The sequence below is a fragment of the Amphiura filiformis genome, chromosome 3, assembly GCF_039555335.1.
Source record: "Amphiura filiformis chromosome 3, Afil_fr2py, whole genome shotgun sequence".
NCBI classification, from domain to species: Eukaryota; Metazoa; Echinodermata; class Ophiuroidea; order Amphilepidida; family Amphiuridae; genus Amphiura; species Amphiura filiformis.
This window is the reverse complement of record NC_092630.1, coordinates 27,501,842-27,523,090: the sequence shown is the minus strand read 5'-3', so window position 1 is coordinate 27,523,090 and position 21,249 is coordinate 27,501,842. Positions and strand designations below refer to the sequence as shown.

Genomic DNA, 21,249 nt, shown 5'->3' with positions numbered 1-21,249 from the left:
CACATATTTATACATAAGGCTAATGAAATGAAATGATTAGTTTCCCGTCACATTTTTTCAGTGAAATATGAGGTCATGATTTCATTATTCATTTATATTTTGGAAAATTTCATTATTGTCAAAACTTTAATTTACACAATTGTTGATGAAAGCCCGGGATGAAAGAGCATCTCAAACCTCAATCATCTCAAAATCTTTACAACTAAGAAAAACTTAAAATGATCAGCAGGGGATGTCAGACATTTTGAGAGTTTCAATTTTGATTATTTCCATCTCAATTTTCAGAAAATTGACTTTTTTATGAAAATAATGAAAGTTTTGGTCAAATTGAAAAGGTGATGCGGGTGGGTGACGGGAAACTAATAATTTCATTACATAGGCCTAAGGCCGTATAAAATTAATGGGTTTTTTTCTCTTCTTCTTTTTTTTTTTTTTTTGGTTCTGGTCCCGTCCCTCCTCAATTTCTGGGATTCGTCTTTTTTATAGATTTTTCTATTTTTTAGACTTTGGGGACTGCTCATTATTTACAGGGGGGGGGGGCGGGGAAAATGTAGGGGGCCATGTGATTTTCACTTTAACAAACAGGGGGGGTTATGTGATTTTATTTTTCCTGATAGGGGGGGTCAGGTGAAATTTAATATTAAATTATTAACTATGATTATGATTCACTACAATATTTACCTCTCATATTTGGCCATTTTAGCCACAAAAATATCAATTTTTGCGCGCTTCGCGCATATTTATTTCTGCAGCATATTTGGAGTTTAGCTTCAATATGGCAACAGTTTTGTGCGCTTTGCATGCATTTGTGCCTAAACTTATTCTCTCACCAAAAGGGGCTGGATTCACATAATAGGCCTACTTCAAGAAATTTTTCCAACAACCTCATGTCAAAAAGAAATCTACGCCACTGTTCATCAGCACATTAGCCATATGGCAGGGTGGCAAGTGAGTCCCCTCCCCTGCTCAGTAGACAGATCAATTGTTACAAAACTTATGATTTGCATCTTCCTTTTGGTCTATTTTAGACCCTAAATTAACCCCATTTTTAAGTATCAAAATGTTAAATTGCGCGCGCGAGGCACGCATTTATCTCAAAAAACCATTCTGTGAGTAGATTTGCGTAGAGTTATAATTCCACCCATTCTATAATGTAAATTATCATAAATATGAGTGCTAGGGCAGCTCCTCTGATGCTTGGAAAAAGCATAAAACTTGTATACTGTATCAAAATACTGGGACTAAATTAACCAAAAGTTGTGAAAGCCATATGCATCATCCTTTGGAATGATTTTAGGCCACACATTGTCCTCAATTTGGTTCATTTTAGCTTTTTTTTCTGTGCGCTTCGAGCGCATTTGTCCAGGGAATGTTCTTTTAGTAGCAGATCAGTGGGACGATTTTGATATTTTGCCCCCTGGCTCGGTGACTCCAATACATCTCTCTTTGAATTTTAGCATTGAAATAGCATATTTTCTGGGCACAGCTTTGAAAAAAACTTGGATTACAATTGTGGGGCGAGGGTGTCTTCTATACGAAGAGCCAGAGGTGGCAATCATGTTGCCATGCCCAGGGGCCATCAAAAGGTGAATCCGGCCATGGTATACCAGCAAAATGTATTTCTCGATGGGGGGGGTTACGTATTTTTTGGCAGCAATAGGGGGTTATGTAATTTTAGATGCTGCTGATAGGGGGTTGTGTAACTTTATGAACTCAATTTTGAAATCCCCCCGACCCCCCTCCCCTATAAATAATGAACGGTCCCTTGGGATGATAAACAATCAATCATCGTCCAAGCCTTTTTGTGCAGGCCCGTAACCAGTGGTGGGGGGCTGGGTGGGTTTATGCCTTTTAGTAAAAAAAAAAAAGGTCAATTTATTTTTAAAGTCCACTTTTTCAAAATCCGCCCAGTCCAAAAAGGTCCAAATTTTGAAGAAAAAAAAAGGTCCACTTTTTCAACTCAGCCCCCCCCCCCCAATAAATCCTGGTAGGCCTATGGGCCTGTTTTTTGTGGTACTCTAGAAGGTTTTTTTTGGAGTGTGTATGAAATTCAAATTGAGAACAAATTCTAGGTATGACTTATTGTACTGTAGTCCTACAGGGGGGGGGGGGGTATCCTAAAGCCAAGATTTCTCCTACGGAAAAACGGAAACATTCACGGAATTCGGGGTTTGGTCATGGAAATTTGAAAATGCCACAAAATAGTGAAAAACTGTGTCAAATGTCTAACTTTTGTGTTGATTTGCAATATAAATCAAAGAAAAGTGATTAATTATTTAGTAGTAATCAACCATTAAATACAGTAAACGGTAACACAAAATACACTTTTAAATCATTGTGGAGTTTAGCTTCAATATGGCAACAGTTTTGTGCGCTTTGCATGCATTTGTGTCATAAACTTATTCTTTCAAGAAATTTTTCCAACAACCTCATGTCAAAAAGAAATCTACGCCACTGTTCATCAGCACATTAGCCATATGGCAGGGTGGCAAGTGAGTCCCCTCCCCTGCCCAGTAGACCGATCAATTGTTACAAAACTTATGATTTGCATCTTCCTTTTGGTCTAATCAACCATTAAATAATCCCTTCGATCTAGTATTAATTCTAGCCATATACGATGGCAATGTTGAGGGGATAATACAGTAAACGGTAACACAAAATACACTTTTAAAACATATTTGTTTTCACTTTTCAGTGCTTTATATTGGAAAACGGAAAATTACGGAAATCGTCCAATTTGTAACACGGAATTTAAATTTTGTAACACTGCGGAGAAATCGTGGCTTTAGGTTATCACTTAATCTCACATTTGAAAGGGAAACCGAATTTAAAACCATAATTTGTCTTGCTATCATATAATCATGATAATGCGAGCTCAGCGAGGAAATTTTGCATAGGCCTATTTGAACGTGTTCCTAACGTTTTCCCACCATTTTAGAGCGTAATATAGAAACGGAGCACCCTATAATTCACCCCCCCTAAAGTGAAAGAAACTGCTAATTTTGGCTATTTAACATGCAGTTCTATTAGGACTACACAAAGTGAAATGAAATGAAATGAAATGAAATGAAATGAAATGAAATGAAATGAAATGAAATGAAATGAAATGAAATGAAATGAAATGAAATGAAATGAAATGAAATGAAATGAAATGAAATGAAATGAAATGAAATGAACAAATGTTTAATGAAATTTTATGAAATTGTATGAAATTTTATGAATATTATATGTTCCAATGTGGTTTAATAGATGCACTATCTAATCCGGCACATGCCACATATAGTGACACCCCGTTGAATCCAATGTGACTTCAAGAAGCAACGTTACAAGCATTTGATTAGAAGAAGGTCCAGTTTTAAAAGTGACAAACTGGCCTATTCAACTATCTGGTTTGAGAGTTGTGAATGGTTAATTTATGCGTGCCTTTAATTTAAAACAAAAGGAACAAAAAAAATGAAACAAAAGAACTGACAAATAAAATGAAAGTTCAGAGAAGTAAAAAGTACAGAGAAGTAAAAACTGAAATAAAAACTGTTTGACATCAAGCTCCATTGGAGAAAATGTGTTGTCTCTTTGTTGCACTTTTTTGGAATCTTTTTGCGCCTTGTATATAGGCCAGTTTGTCACTTTAAAAAACTGGACATTCGTCTATTCAACTGCTTGTAACTTTACTTCTGGTTCTTGGGATCACATCGGATTTAATGTGTTGTCAAAATGCGTAAGATTAGATAGTGTATCTATTAAAAAACAAATTTACCCCAATATTGTTCAGTTTTGAAATTGTGATTATTTTTCCAAGTGTAAGGATACTTTTTTGGTGCAGTATATATTACACTGCTCCATATAGGCCACTGTTGTAAAATTTGACGATATTTCTGCTAAAAGAATTAATCTGCAAGAAAATTTTGGTTCATAAACATTATGTAGCCAGAAGTTTCCAGTGGTATAAATATCTCAACTTTTTTTGAGAAAGTGGGGGATGAGGCTGTGGATCACGAAATGCACTTTAGATGTGTTCAAATTAATGTCTTAAACATTTGTTTATTTTTTTTCCATTTTTTTCATTTCATTTCATTTCATTTCATTTCATTTCATTTCATTTCATTTCATTTCATTTCATTTCATTTCATTAAAACAAATAGATGTGTACAAATTAATATCTTAAAAACATTTCTTTATTTTATTCTTTTTATTCGTTTATTTTCATTTCATTTCATTTCATTTCATTTCATTTCATTTCATTTCATTTCATTTCATTTCGTTTCATTTCATTTCATTTCGGGGGGGGGGCTCTCAACTTTCATTTAATTTCATAACCACATAGATTTTTACAAATTAATATCATACATTCCTTTATTTTGTTTTATTTCATTTCATTTCAAACGGTATGTGCTCCCTTTTTTGAAATCGAATATAGCCTACCAGACCACGGTTTTAAAAAAAACCACTTGCATATGGCGGCTACCCAATGACCCCCTTTTTTCTAGAATTGTAACATCAAAATGCCATAAAAAATAATCATGCGGAAACTTTCAAATTCAAATTATTTCAGCAAATTTGTATTGTAAATTTGGGAAATTTGGAACAAAAATAGAATTTTGCTCCATTTTAAATAAAAAAATTTTTTCTACCCGATGAACCCTTTTTGAAATTTTCTACCCAACGATCCCCCTTTTTTTGTTTGTACCCCACCCTAAAACAACGTTTTCTACCGGTATCGGTAGGCCTCTTTACTTCGCAACGCCGCCGGATAGGCACATACCCCCTTCGGGTTCATTTCATCTTGACGTCTTTCATTTCATCTAACAAACATTAAACCCACAGATGTGTACAGATTAATATCTTAAACATTTGTTCATTTCATTTCATTTCATTTCATTTCATTTCATTTCATTTCATTTCATTTCATTTCATTTCATTTCATTTCATTTCATTTCATTTCATTTCATTTCATTTCATTTCATTTCATTTCATTTCATTTCATAAAAGTTTCATAAAATTTCATTTCATAAAATTTCATTTCATTTCATAAAATTTAATTTCATTTCATAAAATTTCATTTCATAAAATTTCATTTCATTTCATTTCATTTTATATCATTTCATAAAATTTCATTATATAAAATTTCATTTCATTTTATTTTAATTTATTTCATTTTATTTTGTTTTGTTTTGTTTTGTTTTATTTTATTGAATTGAATTTTTAATAAATAAATTATTTTCTCCCCTTGCACAATTTTATAATTTTCTGGAAACTATAGATAAAATAAATAATTAAATAAATACAAATAAATAAGCTACTAATTTTAATTAAGCTTTTCCAAGCTGGTATTGGGTTTGTATAATTATTATTTTTCTTGAAGATGAAGTATGGTTTATTTCATCTTTTGACTGTAATTGCAAAACTTTGTAAATTTTCATATTTGATTGAATATGCATTGAGTGAAACGGTCAAAGGTCTCATTCCTAGAAGGTCACATGACACAAACTAACCAATAATAACAGAGGCTTCCAGGGCTTTCGGCAGATGAACATCATCTCTGGTCCCGTTTCCGAGTATAGTACGATGCAGGTGTGTATGGTGCTGTAAGGGACAAACAAAATTGTGAATATTCCTAAGTGTCAGAGTAAAATCTGTCGATATTTCAAGTCAGAAGACGTTCCTACTTCGAAAGATCGGCTCCAAATTAGCTGATGGAGAGGTGAGAAATCGCAGTAAACGACAAATGATGAGTCACTTCCATTGTCAATCTCAACGCAACATGTCAGATGGCCACGTCCATTAAAAAGACAGGTAAGTGTATGTCATCACTAACCAAACTTACTGCTTTATTTTCGATGTAAATGTTATTGTTTTTACATGTGCAAGTTGTCATCTGCTGTTATACAGAGTAAAATTGTGATACTGGATGTCATTTGCTATCAGTCAAGCTTGAAACCTGTCGAATTCGTAAGCTTTACCCTGTTTACATGTTGTTGACACTACTGCATGTACTGCAGTGCCAGAATTGGTCAGGCCTCTTCCGGGTACGGAATCATGGAATGGCAAAATTATGAGAGTGAACATACATACATTTAGGCTGTCTGTTTACTGTCTGTGCACACTTGATTTAGTAGGAAAGACAATACTAAAAGCCCTAGACTTTACCTGCTAACTGCTATTCAAATATTTTTAAGATTTCAGCCTCAGGTGCCACTAAATATAAATACTGCCATCTATTCTTATGTCTTCAAACAACTTCCAACTATTTTTGACTCTTGACATTGAAGATTTTGTAAACAAAGTTATTATATAATTATGTACGGGGGACCGTGCTACCTCAATCATTATGTCATGGACACAATATCACTGGAAAACTTCACAGATTGTGAGGATTTTCAACTCAATTTTCGTGACAGATGTTTTACTGACAGTCCAGGGTTTTTACAGTTAGTCGATGAGCTGATGTGTAAGTAGTATGGACTATGGTCAAGTCAAGTGCTTTGTATCATTTGGCCTGCCCTAGCCTAGCATGCTAGCATGTCGTAGCTGGTTCCGCTCTTGTTGAAGACGGGGTCATGAACTTGTAGGGCAGGTTTCCTTTCAATGATTTGGCTAGAGAGGTAGCTAGGTTGATGCATGTTTGCAGGGAATTCCCCTGAATCAATTTCGAAAAGCTGAAATGGATCTATGCCTGGTCTGAATATATCTCGTCAAAGAAGATTGGGAAATGTTTTAATATTGGTCAACAGGTGATAACTGATAATTTGCTTGGACAGTAAAGTACATTCAAAGTTCATATAATTCGCTCTCTTTATCATGGTACGGTTTCGTTTTGGTTTCTGGGGGAAATGCTTTCAAGTGTTAAACTGGCAAATACGTTCCAGAAAATCAACTCCATGGAAATTGTACGGCCATTTTAATTCAGACATGAAAGAATTATACTAGAAAGATTAAGGAGCTACATGTAGGTATACCAACTTGTTGTGGGGAACAATAGTACAAGACAAAAACAAGTAGAGAGAAACTACATGTAAACTATAAAAAGCAGTAGGCCTACTACTAGTACATAGTACATGCAAATCATTGAACGAGTACAACTGCAAATTCCAGGGATAGACAAAAGTGAAAACAAAACCAAAGTTTAGAACAGATACATATCCTCAGTCAGGGACAAGCAACTAAAATGTATACAGCAACTGACCGTATGTATGATAGCAAACACCAAATCATTTGTATGATTGAACCCCAGATTGAACAGCCATGTACAGTATGTTGGTACTAGCACGGAACATGTTGCATGCACAGCCAAAAAGGCAGCGTCTCTAGAAAGACATGTTTACACTGCGTATCCAGCAAACAATGTTTTAAAATGTTATAAATGTGTTATAAATCACGTCTTGGTTCTACCAAGCAACATTTCAGGTTACCAGTATAAAAGTCTGTCAATGTCATGAAAATGTTTGATATATGGAAAAATACAACATTTATGTTGAATTGCAAAATATTTTTTTGGCAAACATTTTTGCAAAATATTTTGTCAACACTTGTAACATATTTTTTGAGCGTTTGGAGTAAAATCCAAAAGTGTTTTCTGAATGTTATTTTAAACGTTTTATGACATAAACCAGACATTTAAACAATTTCTGTAAAATGTTGTGTGTTTGCTGGATACACACTATACATACATGTACGTGTAATTATATAAATGACAATATATATATTGAATTGATGGTGATAACATTAACAACAAATAATAATAATATTTTGGTTTTAAAATAACTATCCAATCTTTCCTAAAAAAATATGCAGGTACCTCTTGCGAGCAATCATTCCCTATTTTGTTTATTTACAAGTGCTAGTGTACAGGATGTATTATAACCAGCACATAGTCCATACCTACCTTTAAATAGCAACATCAAAATTGGTTTAATACCATATTGTAAAACAAACTTTGTAAATTATGATTTAAAATGTATTATAATCAACAAATATTGTGGTTTTTATTCAACTATGCTTGCACAATTTAAAAGTTGTGTATTTGCCTCCGAGTATAGCTTTAAATACTAATATAGAGAGCTCTGCAAAAGGATTCACCTTTGAAGATTCTTCAAAATAGGATCTATGAGAATAACTTGAAAATTACATGTGTTTTTTCAATTACCCATCCACCATGTTTCAATTTTATGTTGTCAGACTTAGATTACGTGCACATACCATATGAATTACGGTATATATACTTGAAAGTTGAATACGCAATATTAAATTGTACATTGTGTACAAATTCTAACTGTCAGTTGAGGAAATGCAAAGAAAAGTCTATCCTGATGCCCCCGAAATGAAAGGTCATATTGCTGTAAGTGTACTAACCCTGTTTCCTATTCGTCAGGTTGAGGGCACTAAGTTACGCCTGGCATTTTTTGGAGACAGAAATTATAACAAATTCACTTTATAATTATTATTGTCTTGGTACTCTTGTACATTATTGTTGTACCGTAATGAATATTATCATTATTATGGCAATGTAATAAGCACTGAAAAAAACAAAAACCTTTACTAATTCCAAATTTAGAATCCCTGTTTATGTATGACGGTAAAAAAAAATCAGGGCTAAAAATATACATGGGGATGGGATACGGGCAAATTTCACAAAATGTAGCCAAGCTGGGGTGTAAACAGTGTTTGCCATACAAATGAAAGCTGATTTTTGTGAAACCTGCTCAAAGTACAACATGGTCTTTGAAATCAATATTATTTTGAGACCTGGTTCAATATAGAACATTATGGGTCACAGCCTACAGGGCAATCCATTAACTTGTGATACCATGGTCTTTGGAAAGAAGAATTTTTCTAAAAATTACCATGCAATGTACATCATGTATCCACTAAGTGATATGAATATAAACATCTCAAAAAGTAACTAACCCCCCTTAAATAATGAACATTATTCAAAACCGGGTGATTGTATTACAAATCTGTAAAATGCGTTGGAAGCAGAATTTATTACTGCACATTTTGACACATCATTTGTAGCAATTGATTAAATATTTACGTCACAGCGTACATTTAAATCAATATAGCCCAAGATTTGAAAGTTGCAGTAAATTCTATTGATTTTGCATTCAATGTAATGGAAGGAAATCTGTGTAATGTGTTTTTGTAAATTGTAAAAATGTGTATGTAAGTGAAACTTTCAAATCTGGACCTCACTACATTAAACTGACCAGTGTTTTATTGATTTTTGGGCTATCGTATCAAATGAGGTGTCAAAATGCGCAGAAATAAATTCTGCTTCCAACGCATTTTACAGATTTGTAATATACAATAGCCCCATTTTGAATAATGGCCATTATTTAAGGGGGGTTAGTTACTTTTTTTGAGATGTTTATATCTCAGACTGTCTCACTCAGTCTATGTTTTGAAGAACATAAATTTGAATTTAAAGAAGGCAAAACAATTGAGTGTGATGTTTCAGAAGGTGAGTGTACTATAATGTGTAAGAAAGAAGTTATAATCATGGAGATCAAAGAGAAAGTTGATGTACATGTACATGGATAGAGCATTTAAGGGATCTAAAATGAGCATTTATTGCATTTCGACAGTATTTTTTGTGGCACATGAGAGCACCTCAGACCTATCGAATTGTATTCTGAATATGAAGCATGTCTTTCTGATATCAAATAATTTTCATTTTTTGAAAATCACAATATAGTACAAATTTTATGATAAATTATAAAAATTTGATATTTTTCTAATTTTTGATATATAACAGTCCTCGAAGTAAATTATATAAATCTAATGATATATTCTTAAAGTGTATGTAGCAGGGAGAAAAAGCCGACGGTCAATTGAAAATTTTGACCTTTCATATTGAAGCTATGGATTATTTTAAAAAAAAGACCTAATTTTTTTTGGTGTTTTGGGGAAAAAATCCATATCTTCAATCTGAAAGGTCCAAATTTTCAATTGATCGTCGGCTTTTCATCCCACCTACATACACTTTAAGTATAAATCATCAGATTTATAAAGTTTACTTCAAGTACTGTTAAATATCAAAAATATCAATTTTTAATGATTTGCCATAAAATGTGTATTAAATTGCGAATTTCAAAATTCAAAATTATTTGATATCAGAATGACATTCTTCGTATTCAGAATGCAATTCGATATGTCTGATGTGCTCTAATGTCCCAAAATAAATACTGTCCAAACGTTTCATACCCCAGCCCTTAATAAGGGCACATTTATAAAGGTTCACTAAGCAAAAGAAAAAAAAACCCAAAACTTACATTGTGTTGTCAAATGAGTAAATAGAAAAGTTATAATAAGGCCAATGGAACTCGATTATTAGTTTCCGATTGGAAAAAAAAAAAAAAAGGACGAGGTCGCTATTTCATTATTCATTATTCGGTCTCTTTTCATTATCCATTATGTCAACAAAATCAATGATTTTATGAACAGCTTTCTCCAAATTTAGGTACCCCACCAGTACCAAAGTATATATTGTTGATAAAAGACCATCTCAAAACCAGTATTAATGCTTAGATCATCTTTACAGACATTTTGTAACAGATTGAGAAAATATTTGAATTTGTTTTCATAAAAATGAAAAAAAGAGCAATTTTTGTAATCACTAGAAACATGATGAGGTAATCCTTAAATTTCCATTATTTACTACATCCTCTACCCCTACAACTAAGAAAAGGTGCTGATTATGATCAGCAGGGGATGGCAGACATTTTGAGAGTTTCAATTTTGATTATTTCCATTTCAATGTTCAGATAATTGACTTTTTTATGAAAATAATGAAAGTTTTGGTCAAATTGAAAAAGTGATGTGGGCGGTCAATAGGAAACTAACAATCGAGTTCCATTTATAGCCTAATGTCTTAAATTTGTGTAATGGCAGAAATATATATAATCACCTGGTGAAAGAGGGATTGTTCTACTTCACTCATGGAACAATCCATCTTTCACCTTGGATGGCTTTGAGTGTGATATGGGAATATACCACATGAGTCATGAAAATATGGAACAAGTACCAAAATTAAGATGTTGGTATATAATCTAATCTAAATATGAAAAGTAATGCTCTTTTACTGACCGACCCAAAAATTTGAAAATCTAGGGTGTGGCCTTTTTTTCTTCAATTTTTTGGTATACAAATCAATTTTTTTTGCCTGTTTATAATTTGACCGTTTAAACCTCATATTAAAACAAGCCTAAATAACAAATCATGGGTTTCCTATCTAATTTTGTGGAAAACTTTTTTTATAAACTAAAAACAACTGACCCGGATTTGGAACTTTCTAAGGTAATTTTTATTTTTTGCCCAAGTACATGTAAATTTTCAACCATTACACTTATGATAGACAGTTGATTGCAATTCAACCACAGGGAAGGATGGTAAATTGGAATCATTGAATTCAGATCTTTAAATTCATAGTGCTGGACTGCTGGTGGAACAGTTAAAATGGTTATGCTAACAATGGGTACATTTAGGTGGATTAATAAAATATATTATATTTATTTACATGATCATGAAATTAACATCTGTTGATCAATTATATTTATTATACACACACATGACTCTACATATCATTTCGCTTGTTCTTTTTGGGGCACCTATTTTTTCCCCCTCAAACTAGATTCCCCTCGATGCAAATCAAGAATTACAGTTTTATTGTGCCAGGCTGATTCAGAGCCATGTTTCCTCGCAGGCAAACAATCTTCATGCTGCATATCAAGTTTGCGACACAGAATATTAACGTTTATCCGTGCAAGAAAACAAGAAGTGACATGCTCCTGACATCGAGCATACTACCAATTAAATCCATTTGAACGTACCAATTGATGCTACCCTGAATTGGGACTGCTCACTTGTGAATCAGTAAATTTACTATGTAGCGACAGATGGGTTATAAGTATCGTTAGGATTTGCCCAAGACAATTGAAATTGGTTTATTTATTGCTTGATCAGCGTTGAATGTGGTATAGATTTAATGTCAAATTGTGACTTTTTAAAATGTTTTAAGATGTCAAATCAATTGACTAATTTGTAAAATTGTAGCTTCCAGTTGATCGTTTAGGCATGTCAGTCGTTTTTTCGAATCTTTCTGTCTTCTGATTTGAGTTATTATGCTAATTTAATCAGATCATTTTTTACCAATTTTACGTTTCGTTTTGATGCATGCTTGCATGATTTTGAAATTTTTGTTTTTTGTTTTCCCTGTTTCTTTTCCCCTTATTTTATAGGCAGCACATTCAAGAACTGAAAGTTTGTTCACCCTAAAACTCCCATTTCAAGATCAGCGTGTTTTATCGATACATCATCACCACCACATCGTGTACCAACCACTATCTCTGCTACAACTATATACCGCCACTCCATACCACACTGGCCAGTAAAGAAAAGCTTTGAATGATTTCAAAGCAGTCGTCAACAGGCCTGTGCTGGTGAAATCGCCATGGGGGACCGGGTACGAGGGCGCTGGACATTTAGTTCCTGGCGGGGTCGCAAGAAGAAGAAGTCACCCGTCATTGCCAAGAGTAAATGTTTGCAGTCATTTTATTAAATATTGTTCATCTTCATCGTTAATCATCTTCCTCATCCATGGTGTTCCAACCCCATTCCAATAGTTTCTACTAACGCAGTGTTCCAACCCCATTCCAATAGTTTCTACTAACGCGGTGTTCCAACCCCATTCCAATAGTTTCTACTAACGCTTTTAACATTTTTCTTTCAAAATGTTCCCAATTGGATCTGATTTAGCTCATTTTATGCATTGATTACCATACTAACATTCAAGTGCTTCCTCTTTTGATCTCTCTCTAACACAATTTTATTATCATTAATCGACTCATTCGACTGGTATACCTCAATGAGGTAGAACCAAAGAGTACCGACTCCGCCATGTTTGCGTGTCGCTCATGGAGGGCATTGTTGTTTGCATTATGCCAAAAATGCTTGCACTGTGCCAAAAATGCTTGCATTGAGTGCGTAAAACTTTGTAAGGATCAGGCTCTTGACGAAAAATGCGGTGGGTACACTCTTTGCCCTCCATGTGCGTGTGCGACAAACCAAAATTACCATTATAACGTTATGTGCAGGAGCATTTTTGGTCGATACTCTTTGGATACAAACTATAACCTCTATGACATGCATGCTAAACTGTGTGATGTGTTAGCGCCGATATTATAGTTCAACATTTCGTATGCATTTTTCTGTTGTGATAAACGCGGGTAACACTGCAGAGTTTCCTGCTAACACAAAATTGGTGCATTGCAATTGACAAAAATGCCGAGATTTATTTAGTATAAATCCCGAGCAAAGGTGACTATTTGAGCAAAAATGCTCGGGAGAACCAAAAATTGCACTAAAGAATAGCACATACAGTGTTTGTTGCAACAGATGAAAAAATGTCGGACTAAAAACTGGTCCATATATGTGCAAGGTGAAATCATTGAAACCAATTTTACAATGTAGATCTAGATCATACCGTGCATTAGACATGTTATGATATCAAAACTGGTAAGTTATACTACAAATGTAACCATCCTTATCCTGGTAAACATGGTTTTAGTGACTTCTCCTTACTCTTCTGGGTTCTATGATGTGATTTGTGCTAATAGTAAGGGACCAAACCAAAAGTTTAATGACATCATATAAACGAAAGTCTTTTTGTCTTGGGGGGTTAAAAGTCTAATTACATTTATTAAAAACTAATGATAAATAATATTGCTCAATGTTGAGCTTTCGGGTTGGAATTTTCAACATTTCACGCTCTGATGGAGGGAGGGGGCCAGCCTCCTAACTAAAGCACTTTTGTTTATAGCACGTCATCAAACTATTGGTTTGTTCTTTACCTCAGATCAACAAGTGTGGTGAGTATTTACAAAATGGGGATTTCCAAATGAAAACAGCACAAGTTTTATCTTCTAATACATTGTAGGTACACACAGATATGTACTTGAATACCAAAATCCAACCCACACTTTTAATATGTGGTGTCAAATTTTCTGCAAAGCACAGGTCTACATTACATGTATTTGTATATGATGAGATGTACGTGTTTAAATTTACAGATGCACATTAAAAAAGTTAAGTTTTTAGCAGGTTTGCCATCGGGCAAGTTTAGAACTGTGACAACTGTCAAGCTTTCATCAGGAGTAGCTCTGACTTCAGGACAAAATACCTAAGTATGAGACATGTAGGTCACCCATTGCCTACTGATGGCTCTGAAAAGAGTCGTTCACTGAAGACTGCCCCTTGTGAACAGTGTACAAGCAGACCTCACCTATCTGCTAATGTACAATTTTTGGTGGCTCTGAAAAGAGCTGTTCGTTGAAGACCGCCCTTGTCAACAGAGAAAAGTAAAAGCGTATCCCATAATAAAAAAAGTGTTGAATCAATGGACTGCTACTTTCCACACCATTTGTAACTTCTTTATCAATCAAAAATTAAAGCAACCAAAAGCACACACCAAAACAGCACATTTTTGAACTGATGATTTCTATAATTGGAAGGGTTTTTGCTCCATGATCTATGTGGGTATGCCCAAGTTTTGGGTTTTAAGGCTACTTGATTGTGTGAATAGTCATTTGAAAAGATGTTGTAAGGGTATCTACTACATGTATGTGTAATGTGTATCAGTGATGTTGATGAAATTGAGCTATGCAGTGCCAGTGCTTAAGAGTCATCACTTGCTGAAGTAGAACAAACAAAACACCGGACACAATTACGCACGGTCACAAATCCCAATGCAGCATTTCAAATTACATTTTCATCTTCACTTTTCTCCGTGAATGTAAGGCTCAAAAAATGTATGGGGTATTTTTATCAAGTTTTTTGCAGAAAAAAATCACCCCTGTCTAGTCTATTGAATTATTTGAATATGGTATTAGTCATTTGCTATCGCCCCTCATCACAAATTCTTTAACTCCAGTCTGATGGTATTTCATGTTTAAATAGATGTAGATGTGGATGTTCTGAACTTCTAAAATTGTGTGAAATTTGCAAAGAATCCAGGGCAGGCAAGGACAAAATATGATTACCATAGATACAGTGCTGCTGTACATTCTTTTTCATCTTCTTTTATAGTTAAATCCGTGCCGGATATTAATGTTTTTTCCACTTGCGGTACAACGAAATAATCTTTTTATTTTCCAGTTTCACATTAATTGTAATGGTTTCAGGACAACTGGAAAAAGAGCAATTTGCTATTTTCATCATCTGTGGGCAGGCAAGGTTTTCTTTGATTGGTTCAAAATCATTATATTGGATTTGAATATAGATCAGTTCAGCATCAAATGATGGAGCAAAATGAATTCTCTTTGCAACTGCAATTGATTGGCAGATATTGCCCGCAGACTTGTTCAATATTTTGTATAGTTTTCAGGAATATGATAATAATGGCAGGAACTCAAGTATGAATGTCAGTGGAAGTTTGAATGCAGGATATGAAATGAAAAGGAGAGAGACAAAACGAGGACAATTTTCTGGGCAAATTTTGATTTAAATTTGCATGTCATCACAAAGGAAAAAGATGAGAACAAATTCTTTGGCAGAGACACATTGGGTTTGTACAAACCACCATAGGCGGTGCAAGCGGAGGGCCACGCACCCCTAAATTTTTTCCATGGGGACGTACCCCTAAAAATCCAAATAGAAGAAAAAATAATGTAGTAATTGCTCTGTGTGTATCTTCTTTTTTAGCCTAAAAAACACTGTGTTGTGTTTTGGGCTGTAAAAAGGTATTGGGAATGGTTTTGGCAATCTTATGAAGATGAGAATGATTCGCTATGTATGTGCAAACTTATACAAGCAGCATGTTTCATTCAATGTTCAAGGATATTCTGTAATGAGCAGTCTGTTGTTTTTTGCCCTGCAAAGAAAAGATAATTTGCAAGAAGTAGTTTTAGATTTCTAGTCAGCCATTCGAAAGTGGGAATAATATAATCCTCTTTTGCATCTAGTAGTCTTGATTGTAAACTTGTGATAAAAAGGAACACGTAAAAAAAATGAAACTTGGTGAAGGGGATTCTGGTTCAGACAAGCGCCTAGATCGGTTTGTGACTTTGGTTGTGACGTCAGTACCTTTACATTGTTGCGCTGCAAGCATGTGGACAAACCACTCTTGTACAAGTGTGTATAAACTAAGGCTGGGATTTTTTGGTCATTTTGTGCCTGGGTATCCGAACTTATTTGCCAGTGGGTACCCAGGTATACAAGAATCACCAGGATCAAGTCCAAGTGTAGAGTGAAATTTGCAATTGCCCTTGTAAACATGCGTGTACACTCGGCACGATTAACTTTACACCTGCGATTTGATACTGCCACCAGTGAAGTGTAGTTTTATGTCACTACCAAAGTTGAGAAAAACCCAAGTATAGCAGATGGCACTACCTTGAGCTACCCTTGACCTAAGCTGGCCACACCATTTGGGGAATGTGTTTTGGCTTCTGTTTCAGGATGGCTTGCCAGATCCTCCGATCATGTGATAGACTGGTAGCTTCAGCCAGGGATCTCAGGTTTCCAGTTGCACACTTTGCCTTTACACGATCTGACCATTTCTTGGCTGGTCTTCCATGTGATCCGTCTCCATGGATATTTGAGTTCAGGTGTTTGGGTATCTTGATGGTTGCATTCGATTGACATGGCCAAAGTATTTCAGTCTCTTTGTGGTCACTCTGTCAATTATTGTCTCCTTCAGACCTAGACTTTCTTTGATGATGGTGCTCCTGATTTTGTCTAATCTGGTAACACCCATGATTTTCCCTAGGTATGTCATTTTAAAAGTCAGCAGCCTGTTTGTCGTCTATCTTTTTCAGTGTTTCTGAGCCATACATGGCACTACATGATAGGCTAATGGACACATAGGCCATTTGGCTTCCTCGAGTGAGTGACATTAGTCCTTTGTTGGAATTACTTCTGACCACCTTTGACCGCCTAGGGTAAAAACTAGACTATATGTAATTCTGGTGATATTTCTTTATGTCAACCTAAGCGATTTAATACTACGTGCATTGGAGCATGCACTGATGTCAGTCTCTCTCTTGAGGAAACCATATGGACTATATGTAATGGATCACTTGACATGTGATGTCATTGCCCGGCAGTATGCGCGTAAATTATGGCAATTTCCATTGTTCATTGCCCTGCAATGTGCGTACACATCGTAGTTTGCTCAGGGCAGTGCATTTTAAAGAGCCCACCACACTTCATATAGTACAAGAAAGCCATTGTACAATGTAGTGGTTCGTTCAAGCATATCGATAGACCAATCCCTTGCCTTTGTTGATAAACAATGATGTCAAGTGGTCTATAGAAGGAATTACTTAACACATACATACATATACATTGTACATACACACTACACAATGTATTTTATGAACAAACATGAGCTATTATACATACAAATTGACCTATTCATGCTCAAACTCTTGGAGCAGTTATGTAAAATTTTTGTATTACTCTACATATCCCTTGATTCATCCAGGACTGATTGACAACATCGCCCTGACATGCGTTTTGATCCGTACAGATTGCCTGATTGTTTTTTTCAGAGACCTCAAGTTGTGTTTTAGCGTTAAGAAAAAGCAATCAAGAATGTTTGTTACGATCAAAACCAGAAAGCAATCATTTCATCGGCAATGTCTGGCGAGATTCAATTATATTTCCATGAGAAGTCACTCAGAAGCAGATATCAAACATGTAACCGTTAGCATTGTACCCTGGATCTCCAGAGCAAACTTGCGCTACACATGTAATATTTCTCGACATGCGAAAATCCACTCAGTATGTTTTACGACTGATTGTCTGTGATTTATCGGACTTTACTGCAGTATAAGTGCCATTCATGTCATTCGTAGTAATCTTGAGCCATATGATGAATGACATTAATACATTAGATTCTTGTCTGAGTTTGGAAAACATTGAGGAATAATTATAAGCTGCATTAGAGCATCGTGAAATGCTATTTGTGTAGTCTTGTGTTCTACTGTAATCTATTATACAGCATAACTCAAGGATTTTTAATTAGTTTACTCATCAAAAGTGATAAATTAAATATCGAGGGGTCAAAGTGCAAGAAGTTTCCAACAGCAATTTAGCTGTCCTAGTATTAGACATTGACAATTTCTGCATTTCTACATTGTATGCATTATATTGTATGCAGTAAATAAACCCTCGACATGATCAATTAATTACGTATAGTGAGCACTTCAGGAAAGTGGTGGGTGTAAAGGGGTTACAAAATTATCTTTGATTTCAAATCTATACTCGGCTGTCAGTTCTGGTGTATCGTGCAATTTATAACCAAGAAAAGCTTGCTCCATTTGCGATGCATAGTCAAGAGATTCAAAGATACTAGAATTGGTTAATAATGAATCACTTCATTCAAAATTCAGTAAGTGTTGTCAGCAGCAATTTTGAACGATCAAGAAGCACATTGTTAGTCATTTAGATCCAAAGCCCATGTCGGTTTCCTTGAATCGACAGGAAATGTTCTCCCAAAAGTGCCGGAATTGTTTTGATTGGAGTACAGAGTTTTGCCGTAAAAATAACAATCGCAAAGATGACATTAGATATCAAGTGGGTTACCAGTATAATTTTCGTGGAGGAAAAATATGTAATATGTTTGCATGGCCTTGAATTTAAGATGCGAGAAATACGTAAGTGGAGTATTTGTGGACGTGTTAAATTTAAAATAAATAAAATATGCAGGATTTGATTAACTTCTTATACATTAAATCAACTTTCTTAGGCCAAAAAAAAAAAAGGTTTGTCTCAAATCCCACGATTTGACAAAAAAAACAAATCGGAAATTTTTTTATTTAAAAAAAAATTTTTTATAGTTTTTTCCAGAAAAAATCGGTGAAAATCAGACTTTTTCTCAAAATACCATGAAAAAAGTCGGAAAAAAAAAAAAAAAAAAAAAAAAATCGCATTTCGCATTTGTTTTTAAATTTCTTGTGAGCTTTGAGACAAACCTTTTTTTTTTTTTTGCCTTATATACTCCAATATTATGTATTGGTTGATTTATAATTTTAAGGTATGGAGATAGCCATTTTGTTTAAAATTATAATTTTGTATCACTGATTGAAAAAATGGTACAATTACCGAATAGGGTGCAACTTGCTAGACTTGAGTCCAGTCCTCGTTTACGGAGTTTAGGGTTGGGGTAGGGCAGATTTGTAATAAAACTAGTGGAGTTGCACCCTATTCGGCAATCGCTCCGAAAAAACCTCGATCTGTAGCCATATTGCAGATCAGTTTGCAATTCAAAATTAAACTGTTTTGTGGTATCTTATTACAAAACAACATGCTCAGGACATAGTTGGCACAAGTAGTGGAATGAATGAATGTAAGAAGGTCATAAGGGGGTGGGGGATGCTCTCTGTAGGATTTCAAACATTCTCATCTGTCAGTACGCAGGTCATAAAACTAACGGGCTTCTATGCATATAGAATGACCTTTGGATTTGCTGGGTACAAAAACTCATGGTTAGGGTTGTTCGGATTAGGGTCATTGAACTTTGCCATTTTGGCGCTTGTTTGATATTGCTAAGCACTAAACTTTCTTGCATTAAAGTGACTTTTTTTGTCTGAGTTTTAATTTAGACAAGTTACATAATGCACAGTTTTAATTTATGAATCACAAACTATGAGACTAAAAGTTGAAACTATGAAATAGCACTGCAATTTTAGCCAAGCTGTCAATTTATATGATTGTGTGATTTGCCGCATGTCATCAACAGACTAAGCACAATTATCATCAATCCCACAGAGTGGAACTCCCTGATGGCTACGACCCCTGGAAAAACACAAGGATCCACTCAAACATGCTCATCTCCCAGGCGACAGTTCTGTAACCCCAATATCTGTACATTTTACAAGATGACCTTTGATAGTTTTGGATACAAAAATTCATACTCCACAACTTGAAGTCAAATGCTGAGCTATGATTGTTGAGTGGGGGTTAATGAATTGCGCCATTGGTTATGAGATTGTTGTAACTGGATACAATATCAATAATTGTTATCATGACAGATTAATTATTCATAGAGCTAATATAGTGGATGAATTAATGATAGTGGCTATGTTATCTTGACAGGCCTCTCCACCGTATCATATCATTTCATTTTGGCTCTGTGTGGCTTGTGGCAAGTGTAAACATGATTTAATTTTAAGTAGAGAATGTTTTATAATTTGGAAAACTGAATTAGGTGTGTCTTGGGGAAAGCAATAATGTGTTTAAGGCCCCCAAACAAGATTGTTTGCTTGTCCTCCACAACTTTTTCAGAATTGGGTCGGTCAGGGATTTTTTTTTGTTCACAAAGTGAACATTTCCCCCACTTGAACCCATATCTCATATGCACAGTTTATCCCTTACATACATTGTGTCTTGAATAGCTATTGTAGCCCATCAACCCTGTGGTTAAGAGGCTAGGAAATAATTCCTAATGTCTCATACCCAGGTTTGTATCCCTTTATCTAATCCTGCCCCACATGACAAGGACTTTTTAGAACATCTTATCTTGTATTGAGACAATGACAGCCAGGACTATTTTTTTGCCTTTTTTCTAAGCATGTTTATTATTGGATTGAGCCATCACATGATTATAATAGGCTTTACTGATTGGTGGGTAAGGTCAATGCTAATGTTTATTTTGTGATAAGGCTGAGCATTTATTATTACTGCATTTATGAAAAATACACTGCTATTTTGATACAGGCGATTTACTCAATTACTTCCAACTGACAAAATTCAGTTCCTGTTATCTACCCAGTAATGTTTGCTTATCTTAATTGGATCCCTAATAATTATTGGGCCAAGGTTATTATCTGCATGGTATATTAATTGAATTTCAATAGGCCTATGATATTGATTTGAAAGTTTGTATTTCAATGAGTTTCTTGCTGGATGGAGAGTTATATAAGCCAGAGTCAGGATGTAGGTAGGCCTATCATTATGCCTCAAATCACTAATTTATTGTAAGATCAGTGCAGAGTAGGTTAGATATGAAAATGGAAAGTTAGAACAAATTACTGTACCTGATCCGTAACTGTAAAAAAACTTTTCAGGATGTTAAAAATGTTGGGAGAAAAAAAACCCCTTATCTGGAATTTCCAAAATTAGGGTGGGTATTTATTTGTACAGTATAACAAAAAAAGTCCAACTTTTTTCCAGATTTTCCAGATTAGGGTCGGTTGGTGGAGGACAAGCAAACAATTTTTTTTTTTGCCTAATGGGGAAGCTTAAGGGATCCAA

The 21,249-nt window shown here is 34.8% G+C and overlaps 1 protein-coding gene across 1 annotated transcript in view; it reads left to right on the top strand.

Moving 5' to 3' along the window:
• The first annotated feature begins 16,449 nt into the window (after window positions 1–16,449).
• Window positions 16,450–21,249, top strand: part of LOC140147171 (uncharacterized) — a 151,126-nt gene continuing 146,326 nt past the window's right edge. Inside the window, exon 1 of the mRNA XM_072168951.1 lies at window positions 16,450–16,606. Coding sequence (XP_072025052.1) covers window positions 16,450–16,606 — 157 coding nt within the window. The remainder of the gene's footprint in view (window positions 16,607–21,249) is intronic.